Source organism: Gymnogyps californianus, chromosome 4 (assembly GCF_018139145.2).
Source record: "Gymnogyps californianus isolate 813 chromosome 4, ASM1813914v2, whole genome shotgun sequence".
Classification (NCBI taxonomy): Eukaryota; Metazoa; Chordata; class Aves; order Accipitriformes; family Cathartidae; genus Gymnogyps; species Gymnogyps californianus.
Window position 1 is genome coordinate 31,535,109 of NC_059474.1, and position 16,422 is coordinate 31,551,530.

The following is a 16,422-nucleotide window of genomic DNA, read 5'->3' on the forward strand; positions in this document are numbered from 1 at the left end:
TCAGTTTGTCAGCTTTCAGAGAGCAAGAATTTTACCATTTAAAAAAAAAACAAACAAAGTTTTGCATATCCAAAATCCAGGTCTGATCATTTTCAGCAGTATGTGGTATAGTATAAGAAGGGACAACTTACATAAGATTTTCACTTGATAGCCAGATGAAGGACATGCTAAGCAACAGAGACCGTGAGATATCTAGCTTACATCACCAGCTTGATACGTCCCACGTAGAGCTTGCAGAAACAGGAAGAGTAAAGGAAATGGCTCTGAAGGAAAACAGACGATTGCAAGATGACCTAGCTACAATGGCCAGAGAAAACCAGGTATGAAGGCAGTACGTAATAGTGAAGTATTAAACTATTTATTGCTTGCTTATATATAGTGGTACATCAAAACAGCTATATCCTCAATTTTGATTTGGTATGTTTAATTATTGGTATTTCTTGAACACTGGGATATTAAAAATGACTGGGCAGAAACTGTAAAAGCAATTATTTAAGATACTTAAGCATAGTCAATACAGTGGGGGAGAAATAGACAAGCTTTCAGTTTAGTCACCCTTCCCCAGATTAAAAAAGAAATCTAAAGAAAATAAACCTAGGACATAATTGTTTCTACTACAATGAAATTATGTTACTTGCTTGTATCACTTGGTAGTTGGTATTTAATTGGTAAAAATTGGGTTTTATTATCTGTGGAACAGGGATTATTGAGAGAGAGCAAGAAACCACAAAAGCAGGTTATTGGTCAGGTGAAAGGGAGAGGGAGGAGATTGCTAGCACATCTGAATTCATTCATAGTGATTCTTAGTTTCATCAATCTAGTTTCCATGAAGCATTGGATGTATTGAGTGAGCTATGCCACGTTTTGAGATTAGAATGTTTTGGAATGTAGATTTTAATGTTTGTGTTCTGTGAGCCTTGGTAATGGTGGCTGTAAAGAGGTATTGGCAGGTTTTAATTTCCAGTTCTGGCAAGGTTAGTTGCCATTCATGCGTGTTGCTCTGCAGGAACTTTGCTTTCGCTGATGAATTAGGAAGGGTTAATGTTGGGGGAGAAAATATAAGAGGGCTTAAAAGCTACAAGACAGAGGTATTGAAGAAAACTTATTTTTAAGGTATGATAGTCCTGAATAGTCTGAATTTGTTTCCTGATTTCAGGAATGGATAAGGATGCACAGTCGATGGGAATAGGAGGGGTTCCCTTTCCATTGTGTCGAGGTTGTGTGGGGTTTTTAGATGGTGAATTCAAAAGTGCCATCTATTTCCCTCGAGAAATGTTCTTATTGGATTGTCTTTGCATTGGTAAGGTAGGTGTCATGGTGAGGTGGTATCTGAGAGTTCAGCTGTATATTGCAGCTTTTTTTCTGTGTGGGTTTTGTTTTTTGTGGAGATTCTGTTCAGGTACTTTGACTGCTTGCAGAGTTTTATGTTATATATTTTTACTTGTATTAGTTTTATATGATTTCATCTTTCCTTAGCTCTCTAGTAGTTCAGAGTCATAATGTATCTCCTTGCTAACAGCTAGCCAGTCAGTAGCTTTAGGCCAAAAAGCAGGTGGGAAGTGGGTTGTGATTGCCCAGTGAGCTGGTTCATGTGTATTCATGGTCAGCTTTCCAGTTGGGAGCTATACAGTCCCCCTCAGCTGCTGATGGCTAAATACATTTCCTTGTCAAGGGCATGCTATAAAGGCATGACTTAAACTTATGTCAGTTACGGAATCAAAGTTGAAATAACGTCTTTAATGCCTTGAGGAATTACCTATTTCCGTAGGCTATCGTTGAATATTTTAGTGAAAGACGAGCTATCTCAAGTCAATGGTGTAGGTTAAGTAAAAATTTTGCAAGACAGAAATAATTGAGAGATTCAGTGAATTAAACTGTTTGGTTATAATCATTATTATTCTTGTGGCATCTTCGTCTTGAGATGTTCTCCAGGGGTCCTCAAGTTAAACCAACCACTGGTGTGCAAGGCTCATTCTTTCAAGAGCATAAGGGGCTTATATAGTATATGTCCATTTGCACTCTTCCCAATCATCATTGCTCCATCTCTTCTTCCTTGGGATTCTCTGGGTCTGGGATCCATGGCTTGGAGAGCCTGAAGTGCATTCAGTCTTGTTAATCCCTCACATAGTTCAGAGGAATAATGAGTTGGTTTTGTGCACCAGCTGGTTACTGCTGACCAAAAGCCTCCCAGCTCCAAGTGCATGACATGGATGTCCCTGTACAATAGAGTGTGCGTATGGACAATATATAACAAAAATGTCCAGTGTTTTATAGGGTACGTAACGTTTTTTATTGGCCTAAACATTAGAAAGACTGTAGAGAATATGTGAATGTGATTCAAAGAGCTAGCCCAGAATTTTGTTGCAACTCATTACATTCAGTTTGTATAGCAAATACAACTATTGCAGCTCATCAGGAGACTCAGCTGCCTTGTACAATTTTGATGCCGAGATACAAATGGTTGTTTGAATTCACTGTAAATCCCAACACTAAAAATAATCAGGGCCTTGTTAGCTAAACAATTTATTTCAGTCTCCCTCGGTCAACCTGGCTGAGTCTGAAGCTACAAAGTACAATATAGCAAGATGTTTTAAGTAAGTGATGTAGTACCCTGAATAGTTCTTGCAAAACCTATGGTACAATACATAGATATGTGGGTGTATTATTGAAATTAGAGATGACATTCACAGGTATCTAATAAGATGAAATATTAAGTCTTATCATAATGTGATGACTCAAGCTTTCCCAGTGTGCTGGGGAAGGCTACCACAGAGACAAGCAGACTGATTTCAGCATATGCTAAATAAGGCACACAGTAATATTAATTAAATCACAAAAAGAAGACGGGAAAGAAATAAGGCAATATCCTCTGTTTCCCCCACATTTGATAGTGGGGATAGAAGAAGATACTTGCCTTTTGGCTCTCTGGGCTAGAGGACTCAGAGAAAGGTGAGACCTGAACCTAAGAGGGACAGAGTTAGCTGTTCCAACATCTCAGACAAATTCCATGGTGCATTTTTGATGTCTAAATATAATCTCAATAATGCATTTAGTTATTTTATCTTGCAATTCTACTTTATAACAAAAGAATGTTTATTTTAAAGTTGACTTTCTAGTGACACAAAACTTGCCCTCGCTCAGGGATAGTGAATCTTAAGGCTAGAAAAATCCCAGTTCCCAAACATCTGTATGTTGAATTTTCCAAAGATCAGTAGGGTGTGTCATCAGGGAAGCTGCAGATTTTACGAACTGGTATGGTATTCATTGTTTTCTGTGATTATTCTTGCCTGGAAAACTCTTTGGTGTATCTAAGGTAATAGGGGATATTTCTGAACCCTACAAATCCCAAAGGGCTTTGACTGAATTACTTACAGGTAGAATAGAATAAAATCTAGGGCATATGCAGTTACTTTGGTTTAGTCTGATACAGTAATATACAGCGATTAATTTACTCTAATGCAGTTTTGCCTTTATGTAATCTCTTTAGGCTATCAGTACTGAGCTTGAAGATGTACTCCATGAAAAAGAAGAAATGAAAACCAGGGTTCATAATTACATAACTGAAGTTTCCAGATTTGAGACCTTGATGGCTTCGAAGGTAAAAGTATAATCTGTAGGCAGTCATTACTGTTTTCAACAAATCCATTGGCTTTAGAGTATAACACATGCTCACTAGGATACAATAAACAAATTAAGAAATGTATGGTTTGAGTCCCGTTCTCCCTGCCTGTCCCATTTCCTTTTTTTTTTTTTCTTCTTCTTTCCTCTGCAATGTTTCAAGCTACTAGTGGATTCATATAAAACCTGAGTAGATCTGAAGCCCTGATAAATTCTGGCACATCACAATTTCTTTGACTATGTTTCAGTTGGCCATAACACTGGAGAATGACAAAAACATTCAAACATGATTTGGTTTTGCTTTTTGAGTTTTGACAAGGCAACTAGTCAAATAGCTGGTACCATTTCATGATTGTAGGCAACAAGCAGCTTATGCGATGGTTTTTCATATTTTACACTTTTTTTAAAAAAGATAAATTTTATATGTAGTTCTGCAGGAAAGTGTAAAAATAGCACACTTATGAATGATAAGAGTTCAGAGTTTTTGCTGTACTGACAGAACAGTGCTCTTGTTAAGTGTCTTTTATCCTGATACTTGGATTCCAAAGTGTGACGGGTGTGAATTAAAACTTATAATTGTTTAAAACAAACAGAATTTATGTCAAGACAACATGAACTGGCAAATTTATTATGTGACTTTGAATAGGAAAGAATGAGTTTTGATCTGACTTTGACTTGCATGTCTAGATGAATGCATGTCAATTCAACCACTTTTTACAAGTATAAACTGAAGCATAGAGAAAAAATTAAGATCAGTAGTATGTTAGCTTAGAACTCTCAATTTAAAACACCTGAAGTTTAGTTTTTAAGAATTTTGTAATGTATCATGTGTCCAAAGCACTTCAGCTACAGATGTTTTGCACATCTTTGGCAAATGAGAATCCAGTTATTCAAGTCAGGTACCAAGAAGCTGTAGAATATACAGCCAGTGACCAATTATGAAAGGTTGATTTCAGGGATTTGTCTAGTATTACATCTGGATGTTGCCTGTGGAGACAAGGATTTACTTTTCTGCACAGTGTTCACTTGCTTCATCAGGAGTTTCTGTTTCCGAGTGCCCTGCCTCATTCTGTCTGCACCTTCCAAGTTCTGCAGGAAACACAGAAGGAATTTCAGAACCAGTAGACTTCCTCATTAGATAAATCTGATTCATACTAACAACATGCTTATCCCGCTGTGCAGTACCTGAACAGGGGAAGAAGGGAATGGAGCTAAATAAAGAAGAAAAATTAATCACTGCCTTATAATATGCACTTGCAGTTGGGCCAAATTAAAATTCACAAGCAACGTTTGTTCTGTCACTGCATAACTTGTAAGCACTAAAGCTTGCAGTTTTGTACTTTTATGATAGACTGCTTAGGTGTATGTGCCCGGATAGGTTATCAGTCTTTCAGGCACTGCTGTAATATAAATATTTGTAAGAGCGCAGTAAGTAAAAGAGCTGAAAATGGACTCCTGCTGGAATTTCTTGGAAAGGGCAGCACTAGGATCGGTACACCTCAGTAATGTGACCCTTGACAATGCAGAGAGATCCAAAATAACCCCTCCCCTGGGAGCCTTGAAACTTATTAACAACTGCTAAATGTAAATACTTCCACTTAATAAAACTGAATGCCATCGCTGTATCTATTTATTATTTGGACTTGCAGAAGGGATGATGCCCTTTAGTAATTGCCAGATAGTGGGATTAAGAAAATGGAGAAAGATCTACTTTCTTCTGGGGGAAAAAAAAAAGATATTGTAGGGAGTAGGCATGAAATAAGATCAAGCAACTTGAAGGTATGTTGATCATTGCAGAGTGATTTACTGTTTCATTTAGGAAAAAGAAAACCAAGAATTGTTGGAGAAGTTCCGAATGCTCCATATGCAAGCTGAAGACTGGGAAATGAAGGCTCATCAAGCTGAAGGAGAAAGCAGCTCAATACGACTTGAACTCCTTTCTGTAGATACAGATCGGAGACATCTTCGAGAGAGAGTAGAACTTCTAGAAAAAGAGATTCAAGGGGTAATAACTTGTGCAATGAAATTCTGTCAAGGAAAGTGGGATACATTCAAGTGTTTATTAATAAAGTTAACATACTATTTTTAATGCTTTAATGGAAAATAATTCCTATACGTGAATGTTTCAAATGTGGACACTGAGTTTTTGAAACAGTAACTGAGTTTGGTTAGACATGCTTTCCTTCTCCCTTCCCTGCCTTCCCACAATTAGAATCACAGCGTATATTTTAATACTTTTAGATCTCTTCTGTTGGGTGATCATTGCTATTATGTTATTGTCTCTGTAAGAACCTTTTGTTTAGTTGCTTCAAGATATTTGCATATAGCTTTATGAGTATTTTGTCAGCTAGCTTTATGAGTATTTTGTAAGCTTAGTTCTTACATTTCTTTGAAGCTTTGAATGAAGTATTTGAAGCATTGGTGGCTGGAGTAAAGGTAAAAATCTGGTAGTAGAAGTCCAAATCCAGAATCAGGATTCCATAATACCAAAACATAGACCAATAGCATAGAAAATAATGAGGTTTATATTTTAGAAGCCATAACTTCATGGAGATCAAGGAAGTTTTAGAGTATAATAGTTGTGGATTGACCATTGTCGTGGTTTAACCCCAGTCAGCAACTAAGCACCATGCAGCTGCTTCCCCCTTCCCCCTCCCAGTGGGGTGAGGAGGAGGAAAGAAAAAAAAAAAAAAAAAAGTAAAACTCGTGGGTTGAGATAAGAACAGTTTAATAACTAAAGTAAAATATAATCCTAACAATAGTAATAATGAAATATAATAATAATAATAGTAATGAAAAGGACTATAAAAAAAAAAAGGGGGGGGGGGAGAGAGAAAAAAACAGTGATGCACAATGCAGTTGCTCACCACCTGCTGACCGATGCCCAGTTAGTTCCCGAGCCGCACCTCCCGGCCAACTTCCCCCTGTTTATATACTGGGCATGATGTTCCATGGTATGGAATATCCCTTTGGCTAGTTCAGGTCAGCTGCCCCGGCTCTGCTCCCTCCCAGCTTCTTGCACGCCTGCTTGCTGGCAGAGCATGGGAAACTGAAAAGGCCTTGGCTTAAGATAAGCACTACTTAGCAACAACTAAAACATCAGCGTGTTATCAACGTTATTCTCACACTAAATCCAAAACCCAGCACTGTACCAGCTACTAAGAAGAGAGTTAACTCTGTCCCAGCCGAAACCAGGACAACCATATTTTGTCTCATGCTTTTAATTAGCCAAAAAGAGTTAGAGACTTTAATATTGTAAGCTGAGTAAAAAATAGATTGTATTTTGGGGGTTTTAAGCTTTTAATTCTCTTCTGAAGCTGGAATCCAGCCTCATTCCACTGTTGTATAGTCCTTGTATAATTCTTCAAGATGGTGATTAAAAATTGCAGAGATGGTTTATTAGTTGTTCTTCGCTGTGATTTAGGGAGAGGAGAGGAAAGGAATGTAATATAAAATTAATTTTATAGGGAAAGTTAATTTTGAAGCGAAAAGAAAGTATTTGAAAAAACCCTGTTATCCAACAGAGAGCTGTTAACTCAACTTTTAACACTGAAGGGGTATCCATATTTGTCTTTGTTTAGCATATCGCTGCACATCAAGCATATGAATCTCAGATCTCCTCTATTACAAAAAATATGTCCAAACTGGAAGAGGATATTAAACGTGAAAATCGGGATAAGTCTTCTGTGTTGGCGGACCTGGCTTCTGTGAGGGAACTCTGTGTGAAACTTGAGTCTGACAAAGAACTGCTATCTCGACAGCTGACATCCAAAAGCATGGATTATGAAAGGGTAAGCAGCAAAGGCAAATTTAATTTGCTACAATAAAATATCTTCCTTTGCTTTAATGTTTTTTGGAGAAAAGAATAAATTACTTCTGAGAGCAAGCTGAGTTAACTTACATCACTAGTTTTGCATTTATATATAAATTATAAATTTTGCAGTATCCAGATCTATATCTGTGTTTTTTGTACAAAAAGAGGGAGTTTTTTTCACTCATTATCACTACAAAATGTGGCAGTAATAGTTTTTGCTATACCACAGAGACAAGTTGTATTTATTTGGTTTTATGTACTGTTGTTTAATTTACTCAAATTTTCAACTTTTATAAAAAGTGAATAGCGCACTTCTTATTTAGATATTAAAGACTTTTCCCTAATGGATTTTTTCAATTAAATTGAAATTTAGATTCAGCTGAAGTTCATTAAATATTTTGAAATAGTTTAAACAGTTCTAAATATCCATAACTTCTGAACTTTTTTCTTTACAGCTGATTGTTGTGTCTTTACTTAGTGACTTGGTCAGACTTTATGTTACTGTAATATTCAAGACCTTGAGAACAGTATTTCTCATCCCCACAGAATTTGTTTATATTCATAGAACTGATGAGGAAAACAAGCATTCCTACATTTTCAGCAAAAGTCAAGAAGCTAATTGGGAGCTAAGCTAGTCGAATAGAACGAAGTGTAGTAAATAATATTTTTCTACTTGTGCAAAAGCCTGCTGCTGTTAAAAGCCAATTAGTGTTCCGGGTACTTACCTAAGCATTTCCAGCACTCAGTAATCCAGCTCCCAGTAAAACATTTGAACAGCTTGAATAGTTTCTAACTAAGTATAGTTTTAAATAATTATAGGCTTTAATTTGTTTTGTGAGCTCAGTTTCCTATTCACTTCTATGAAACTTCGATCATTTCAGTTTTTATAACAACTCTTCATGAAACAGAACTCTGTGTGTTTGTAAACCAGTGTATTAATAATGTATAAAATTTGTGCCCTAGGTTCTAGGTGAATTAGAAGATAGAAAATCAGAAGCAGAGTTGCTGAAAAAGCAGTTATCCAGTGAGAGACTTACAGTTCAGAATCTTGAAACATTGCTGGCTACTAGTAGAGACAAAGAATTTCAGAACCATTTAACATCCCATGAGAAGGATGCTGAAATTCAGTTATTGAAAGACAAGCTAACACTCGCCGAGAGCAAACTGTAAGTTTTAACAAGTGTATGTATGTGTTATGTGGTTTACAAAGAAACTTTTTGTGTGACAACACTGATTCACAAAGTAAAATTCTTGATGTTCAGTATGGCTGAGCAGATTTTTGCAACAATGTCTTTTGGCCTTTCATGGCATCATTTACTTAAAGTTTCTTTACAGATCTTTCATATTGCTTTCATTAAGGAGCACTCTGGTGGACATCAGTTTAGTACAAGCAGTAAACTTAAACAGGAGTTCTACAGGAAACCTACTCTAAAAGGAAGGAACACCCTGCCGAGTTTTCACAGTCTTGAGCATAAGTGCTCAGTTTCTTTCTGGATTTGTCCCCAGTCTGACTCCAGAAAGCTTGCTTCACTTTCTCTGCTGGTCATGACTGTCTCACATCAGTCAGGCACAGGAGGTGATACCTTTCCTGAAGTTCACTTGTCTGATATAACTCTGCCATCTTTTCAGTGCAATCACTAAAATCCTTTCCTTCTGAGCCTCTTAGTGGACATAACTACCTAATGGCGAGGTAGCTGATCTGTTGCAGACATTATTTTCACTACAGAACCAGCCAACCCATGATAATTTGTAAATTTTTTTAGCTGTTGAGTACATCTAGAAATGTATGTATGCATTGCAGAATGATTTGGATATTTAACCTTTGCATCAGAATGTATCAGTTCTCAAAATATATAACCACCTCTCTCACAGGTTCTGATTTTCTTCTTAGCTTCAGAAAGCAATCTAATTCAACTCTGCTTTTTAAGCAAAATGTCATATTTTTATTTGGCTTTGAAGAGTTTAACTATGAGTTTAATTATTAATAGAACACAAATTTTCTTAGTCTTGAACTATGTTTTATGTTCTTATATTGGAGAGTATTCTGAAGTCCTAACTCCTTTAGAACAACATGGATTCATCAAGCATCTCGAAGCAAATTGAAAGTAAAACTTTAACATATGTGTGCTGCTCACAAAAAAATACCAAGTAGATTAAATCCATAGTAAATGTGAATTGCGTACCTACTGAAGATGCGTGTTGTCCTTACTTTGATTAAAGTAAGAATCACTTACATAATAAATAGTGAAGTCACAGTGCTTTAAAAAAGCAAAAGTACTTTTGCTGCTATTAATATTAACTGTTAAGGAAAAAGTCCTGTATCATTTATTGTTCCTTTGAAATATAAACGGAACTGAACCTGACACCTATGCTAAATGTGGCCAGCACTTTCCATTATAGCTAACTGCAACTTCTTATGCTCTGCATCTGCCTAGAGTAGAAATAACTTTTTGACACTCTTACAGAAGAAAGGCTAATCTGTTTGGAACAATGAAGTTAAGGGGGGGATATTTTGTGTATATGAAATCAATGTATGAGAGAAGTAGGGGACTTAAAAAATTTTCTTCATGATATGGAGCAGGGAGTTTGAAGTTTCCGTGGTATGTGTCATGACATGATAATTCTCCTGGGGATACATTAGCCAGTGACTGTAGTGGTATCTCTGCATTAAATAGCAAGAAGGAGGAGTAGCAGCTGAATGTAGATGGTGGTGAAGAGTAAAGTCAAAGTAGAATTTCAAAAAAAGAAAAACAGATACACCCACTTAGTAAACACTGAGGTAGGGAGAGAAAGGAAACATATGGAAGGTAGAAGGACAGATAATGCTTCCTTATGAGACATAGAATATAGCATACCTAAACAGTTAAAAGCTATCTCTAACTTGGTGACGCAAATGTGCAAGAAAAATGCTTTTGGTTGATTTACGTAAAGGCTACAACTTACCACTGACGATGGTCCACCTCAAGTAGCAGTGATCTCAATGAATCTGTAGATGACGACGCTATTAATCGCCCCTGTGCAACTCATTGCTTCATGTTTTAGAGTTGCTGAGTTTTGTTTACTTGGGGGGAAAAAAGTTAATTGCATACAAAGAAATAAACTAATGGAATGTCCTGACCATGAAATTAAATGTGAAAGTTACAAAAAGAAAAAAAAAAAAACCCAAACCACAAAAAAAAAAAACCCCAAAAAAGAAAGAAGGAGGTTTTCATTTAACTTTAATTTAGCTTCTTTGTGTACAAACATTATAAAACTCAGTTTAAATAACTTCATAGTAATTTTTTCACAATTTTTCTTCCACACACATTGTAGGGTTCCTTTCTTGTTTGTTGTACATGTCAGTACTTGCATTGTTAATAGGATGGGATAATGCAGGAAGAAGGAAAATGTTCTCTTGGAGGAATAGTGGCTGTTCTATTGAATTGTTTTCCTCTGTTTATCTCAAAGGTTCTGCATGTTGCTAGGCAAATGTTCAGGTGTGAGAACTAGTTGTATATACCTTATTTTCTACTATTTGGTTTGTAGTAGTTGCAGTCTAAACAGGAGCTTTAAATGCTCACAGCTGTGACTGAAGTATGTGACAATTATGTTTGTGTCTTGCGAAATATAAGAATTCATTTGACTTGGCAAAATTTCAGTTGTAACTGACAAAAATCGTGTGTCAATATTTGTGAACATTATTTACAGTTTTGGCCTTATTGTGCCTGCACTTCCACTCTGTTTATAAAATGGTACTGATACAACCTCTGACTTCAGAAGGATTCTCAAAATTAAGTTTAACTTGTGAAGTTCTCCAGTGCTGTAATTTTGAGCTCTGTGAAGAGCGAGTAGTTGTGTTACTCAGAGTGCTATTTGGGTGATAGTACAGTAAATGAGATCTTGAGGCTCTACAGTGACTAAGTATAAACAGAGAATATTGAATAGCTAAACTACTTGTTGAGAGCTATCTGTATCTACTGTGAAAGAGCCAGATGTCCTGTGAAAAAATAGTATATCATCATGTAATCTTATTATATGATGATTACCATGCATAGGGATTCCAAATTAAAATATTTCTTAATTTTTGAGTGATTTACTTCATGATCTTAGTTTTGTTTAAATGTCATTGACATGGAATAACCTCAGAACTCACAAAACTGTTTGCTTTCTTTCTTTATTTTATAATAATGCTATTGGGGCCTGAATTCTTACCTCCATCCTGAAAGCATATGCCTGTCTCTGAAGGACTTAGAATAAGATACCATCGAGACCTCGTCTTCTGCGTCTGTTCTCAACATACTGGATCAAGATACCATTCTAGGAATTTTACTGATGAATAGGGAACACAGGAAAAAATATTCTGCGGTTCTTTTTGGATCAAATCTCTTGAGTAGTTTGCATCTTCCTGGAGTCAGAGACCAGCGGATGCCAGACAGGAAGTCTGTGACTGAGCTAGGAGTGGAACTCGTTTTTCAGAATTCAAGTCCCAGTGCTTTAGCAATAAACTAGTACATCTTTGTTTCTCCAGAAGTCACTTTTGAGCACTCCACCTCATATTGGCTTTGAAGACTCTATGGCATTACGTAGCTGTCTAGATTCTGGTTTAGACAACTTATTTTACGCTCAATGATTTTTTTTTTTTCCTTGCTTTATAATGCAATTAATGGTGTTTTGCAACCAAGCATTAAGTCGTCCAAGCTGATGATTTGCTAAGAAGTATATTTAATTCTGTTACTGAAGATTTTCAAGGCTGCTTTTCCTTTTGATTCTTGCAGTTGAAACAGTTGGGCCCAAACACCAAGGGTGTAGTTGACAAGCTTTCAGACTCTGGGTTTTGCTGGTCTGAGCTTGCATTAGTACAGCTTTTACTTAGATTTGATTCAGTTGTGTGTATTGCTAGCCAGATTGTTCCAGCCTACTTGATATAATTTTTGCTGAAGCCACATCTTTTATGTTTGTATTTTTTGTGGATAGTTATTGCATTTTTTTGTCTTTTTTTTAAGTGTACACATAAAGACCATCTCGCATTGCAACAGAGGATAGTAAATTAATAAATTAATGATTTAATTGTTTTGTCTGTTTTTAAAAAACATGTTTGTGTTCACCTTTGTCTGAAAAAGAATGTGATGTATTGTAGTAAGGATATAGTGAGAGGCTTGCCAGCTTCTCACGTCTTTCTCACCTTAGGTTCTACCAGAAACATTCTGTTGCATTCACTTGGTTCTCGCTGCTTCTAATTTGTCTTTGATTTGGTCTGTGAAACAACATGTTCAATACCTGGTTTTGTTTTATCTTGCTCTAGTTTGTCTAAGCTCCTAGCTGATGGTGTTCAAAGAAAACTTTGTTGCTTCTCATGATTTCTTTTTAGAGGCAGCTTTAATAGAGAGGTTTCCATACTTCGAAGTAAAGTTGCACAGCTGCAGACTGACTGTGATGTTTTAAAAAGGCAACTGACAACTGAACGATTTGAACGGTAAGATGCTGTTTTTTCAGTGAGGTGACTTCTCACTTCTTCTTTCTCACTTTTAAAACTGTTGCTTTTTTCAATAGTGAGGAACTTTTATGGAAAATTGCGTTCCTACTGTCATGCAAAATCTAATATTCTCATCTTGAAAACTGCTTAATTAAAAAAGAAAAAAAACTTATACAGTTTCTGAATTCCCTTTGTAAATTTTGTGAGTTTACTGTTGCATCTAAAAAAACAATTCCCTTCTCATGAAAACAAGAAGGAAGTTGAGTGACATTACAAGAAAACAAGGCTCTTTGCAAAGTATTGTGAAAATCACCAAGTAAAAATATGGAAAAAAAGGTTATGTTTTCTTCCTTTAACATCCTGCAGTACCAAAGTGTTAAGTAACTGAAATTGCTATCTGTTGGTAGAGAGCGTGCAATTCAGGAAATGCGTCGACATGGTCTCTCTACATCATCACTACGTGCTTCACCTCCTCTCAGTTCAACATTAAGGTCTCCCTCACATTCTCCAGAACGTACCATTGTAAGGACAACTGATCAAGCAGCAGCTGAAAAGTAAGCCGATTTGATTTTAGCAGATTGTTTCTGTTTAAGAGTTAGGTTTAAACTGTTTCTAAATAATACTTGTTTAATTATATGAAATTCTTACACACTTTAGGTGTTTCTCTGTTCTTCTTTTGTTGACTTTCCTACTATAAAATATTGATTGGAAATGATAGATGCAAAGTGCTCTCCAAAGACCATATAATGTAATGGATTCCCATTCCTGGTTTTGTTAATGGTCTTGCACCAGCTTCCAAATATATATTGCCTGCTTATTATTACCATTAATTATATCCAAATATATATTGCCAATTTATTATTGTTAATAGTTATCTTCAAACAGCTAATGGTTCATATTAAGAGAAATGCCATGAAATTCTCTCAAGTACAACAATGAAGGAAAGACACTCCATAGGAGAGAGTCCAACTAAAATGCATTTGAACCCTACACGTTCGATGAAACTGTTTCCAAAACAAGTGCCTAAAAATAATTAATGCATTTTTCATTGTCAGTGCTTGAATGCTATGAATGTCTAAGATCGTGGTCACTAGAGTCCATAAAAAAGAAATCAAAATCAACCTCTCACCTGTTCATTTTCACTGACGTTTTTGTTCTTTTAGAGATCATTGTTGGTTTAGATGATGTTAGTTACGTGTTAGAGGCCTGATTATTGACTTTATATCCTGTCTGTCCTATACTGCATAATAAATTGCGGTGAAGAGCAGAAGGACAGGGATAGATAAACAGTGATTGTTTTAGGAAATATGTGTGCTGTAACAGCTATGTAGTATACTGTAACAGCTCATGAATCTATCTAACTGCTGAATTCCAAGAAACAGAATTCCAAACTGGTATGATTTTAAGCTTTATTTTTGTTGGTAAATACATGTGGCTTGTTCTTAAGCTTAATTTGCTAACAAAAACAGAGGCTGCCTGAGAACTGAGGTTGGCATGGCATGATCCACATTGTCAGCAATTTTCCTCTTCTTCTGCGAGTTTTCGGGCAAAGCAAAAAAAGGAAACTGTAGCAAATGAGATATTGATAGTGGGGATGAAACAGCAGTTGCGACATTTGCTTTACTGGTGAGCCATTAGGCAAACCCTGTTACATTGCAAATCAACATTTTGAGTGAAAAAATGATAGATAATATATTTCTGAGAATGAGTATCATCAGTAGAGAATTGTCTTTAGTCTTCCTTGCTTTACAGTGAGTCCCAAGAGCAATAAAAATAGTCCAGTTGCTATACTTGAAGAATACCACGTAGTGAACTATTTTTATCCTACTATTCGCGTACTTAGTTTTAACAATGACAGCTCTGTACCGTATCTTATCAGAAAATATCCCATTTTCATGAAATATGTACTTTTAAAGAAAGTGTGTTTTAACAACTGAATTGATATGCAGTTTATTTTTTTACTATCTTGCCTTTTAAACCAATCAATGGATTATTACATTAGAATGATCTCAGTAGTACTATCACCATCTTTCACCCTACTTATTTATTCCTTCCTGGGAGCTTACCACAGTAAAGTGTACTCTGTAATTACTGTTCTGTAGTAGTACAACTGTCTTTTTCTCTAATCTGATTTAATTTTCTCAAGAAATTTTCTCTTCCTCCTCGTCTCACATTTATTTTGTTAAGCATTTGAGCAATGAGTCAATGAACTGAATGTAGAGTTTTAGATAATATGCGAATAGGTGATATTCAGGAATAACAGAAGAGAATATGAGGAGGCTAAATCTAATTACTACTTTTTATCCTAATATTCATTAGTAAAATATAATAGATAGCTTTATTTTGAGATTTTTTTCTTCCTCCACCAGAAATGTGAGCTTCAAGGAATAACCAGTACTTGAGCAACTGAAGCATTACCTTGTTACAAGGACTCTTTTTTTGAAAATTATGAAGGCTGATTTGTGTTCTACCTCTGTTTTCTTCAAATTGGTGATTACCTTTGAAATTTCTGAGAACCGCTGAAGTCATCAACTTTGGAAAATTTTGCTTTCCCAACTGGCTGGGGTGACTAGTTTTTGCTGGCTGTTGGATGGGTTTTGTATCAAGGCTGGCCAAGTTTTTTACTATTTTGCAAACATAATTATAAGAAGGAAACAAGTACTTGATATGACAATCTCTTGTTTTCATTTTACTATTTCATTTCTGTTTGCTTATCTCATATGGTTACGGAAGTTTGTTCCTCTTTGTGTGAGCTAACATAGAATAACATCCATGATTATCTTAAAGATGCTGAGCCAGTGTATGTTTTATACTTATGACGATTTTCTATGTTTGGGCTTTTCACAAGTGTTTTCTGTTTACAGGTCATTCTTCATGGTATTTAAAAGTATTGATTATCTGTTTTGTGAATGCATTTTTTTTACTGTACCTTTTCTTAATTAAAAAAAAATCAGTTATTCTTTATTAATGTTTTTGTCATCTAACAACTACTCATGTCCTTTTGTTTAATCTTTGTGTGAAATTGCATTTTAAATATTATCCCAATATTAAATAAAAAGTGAAGAGAAAAATAATATTTTTAAAGATGTATTGAAATCCTTTAAATATTATAAAATTAGTTCTAAAGTATTTTATATTCAAATTTTTAAATTGTATCTGGAGGTATTTTTCAAATTTTGGTTTTCAAAGATCAAAACAAAACCTGGAATTTTTTGCACAGTTAAGCTCAAGCTGTTGGAGAGGTGACACACATATTAGGTAAATGCAGTGAGAACTAATCTTTAAAATATCTGGTGTATTTAGCAGAGGAGCATTTCAGATTTAGGCTATGAAGTAAGATGCCGTTAGCAATCACAATCTTACGATATGCTCTTAAAGTCCATCTGTGCAGGTAATGGTATATCAAAGCATTCTTCTATTCAAGAACATACAGTTTTCTAATAATTACACGCCACTCAGGCTGACATGACGTGTGTTCATAGGTACTGTGCAGAGGGCTAGAAGTGGGAGGATGTATTGTTGTACATCCTCGCAGTGG

General features: G+C 35.7%; 1 protein-coding gene across 1 annotated transcript in view; it reads left to right on the forward strand.

Moving 5' to 3' along the window:
* The window catches only part of CEP135 (centrosomal protein 135), a 36,518-nt gene extending 20,641 nt beyond the window's left edge, over window positions 1-15,877 (forward strand). Inside the window, exons 18-25 of the mRNA XM_050895946.1 lie at window positions 152-320; window positions 3,488-3,598; window positions 5,438-5,623; window positions 7,200-7,409; window positions 8,396-8,598; window positions 12,780-12,884; window positions 13,292-13,438; window positions 15,254-15,877. Of these exons, the coding sequence (XP_050751903.1) occupies window positions 152-320; window positions 3,488-3,598; window positions 5,438-5,623; window positions 7,200-7,409; window positions 8,396-8,598; window positions 12,780-12,884; window positions 13,292-13,438; window positions 15,254-15,275 (1,153 nt within the window). The 3' untranslated portion in view covers window positions 15,276-15,877. The remainder of the gene's footprint in view (window positions 1-151; window positions 321-3,487; window positions 3,599-5,437; window positions 5,624-7,199; window positions 7,410-8,395; window positions 8,599-12,779; window positions 12,885-13,291; window positions 13,439-15,253) is intronic.
* The last annotated feature ends 545 nt before the right edge of the window (window positions 15,878-16,422 follow it).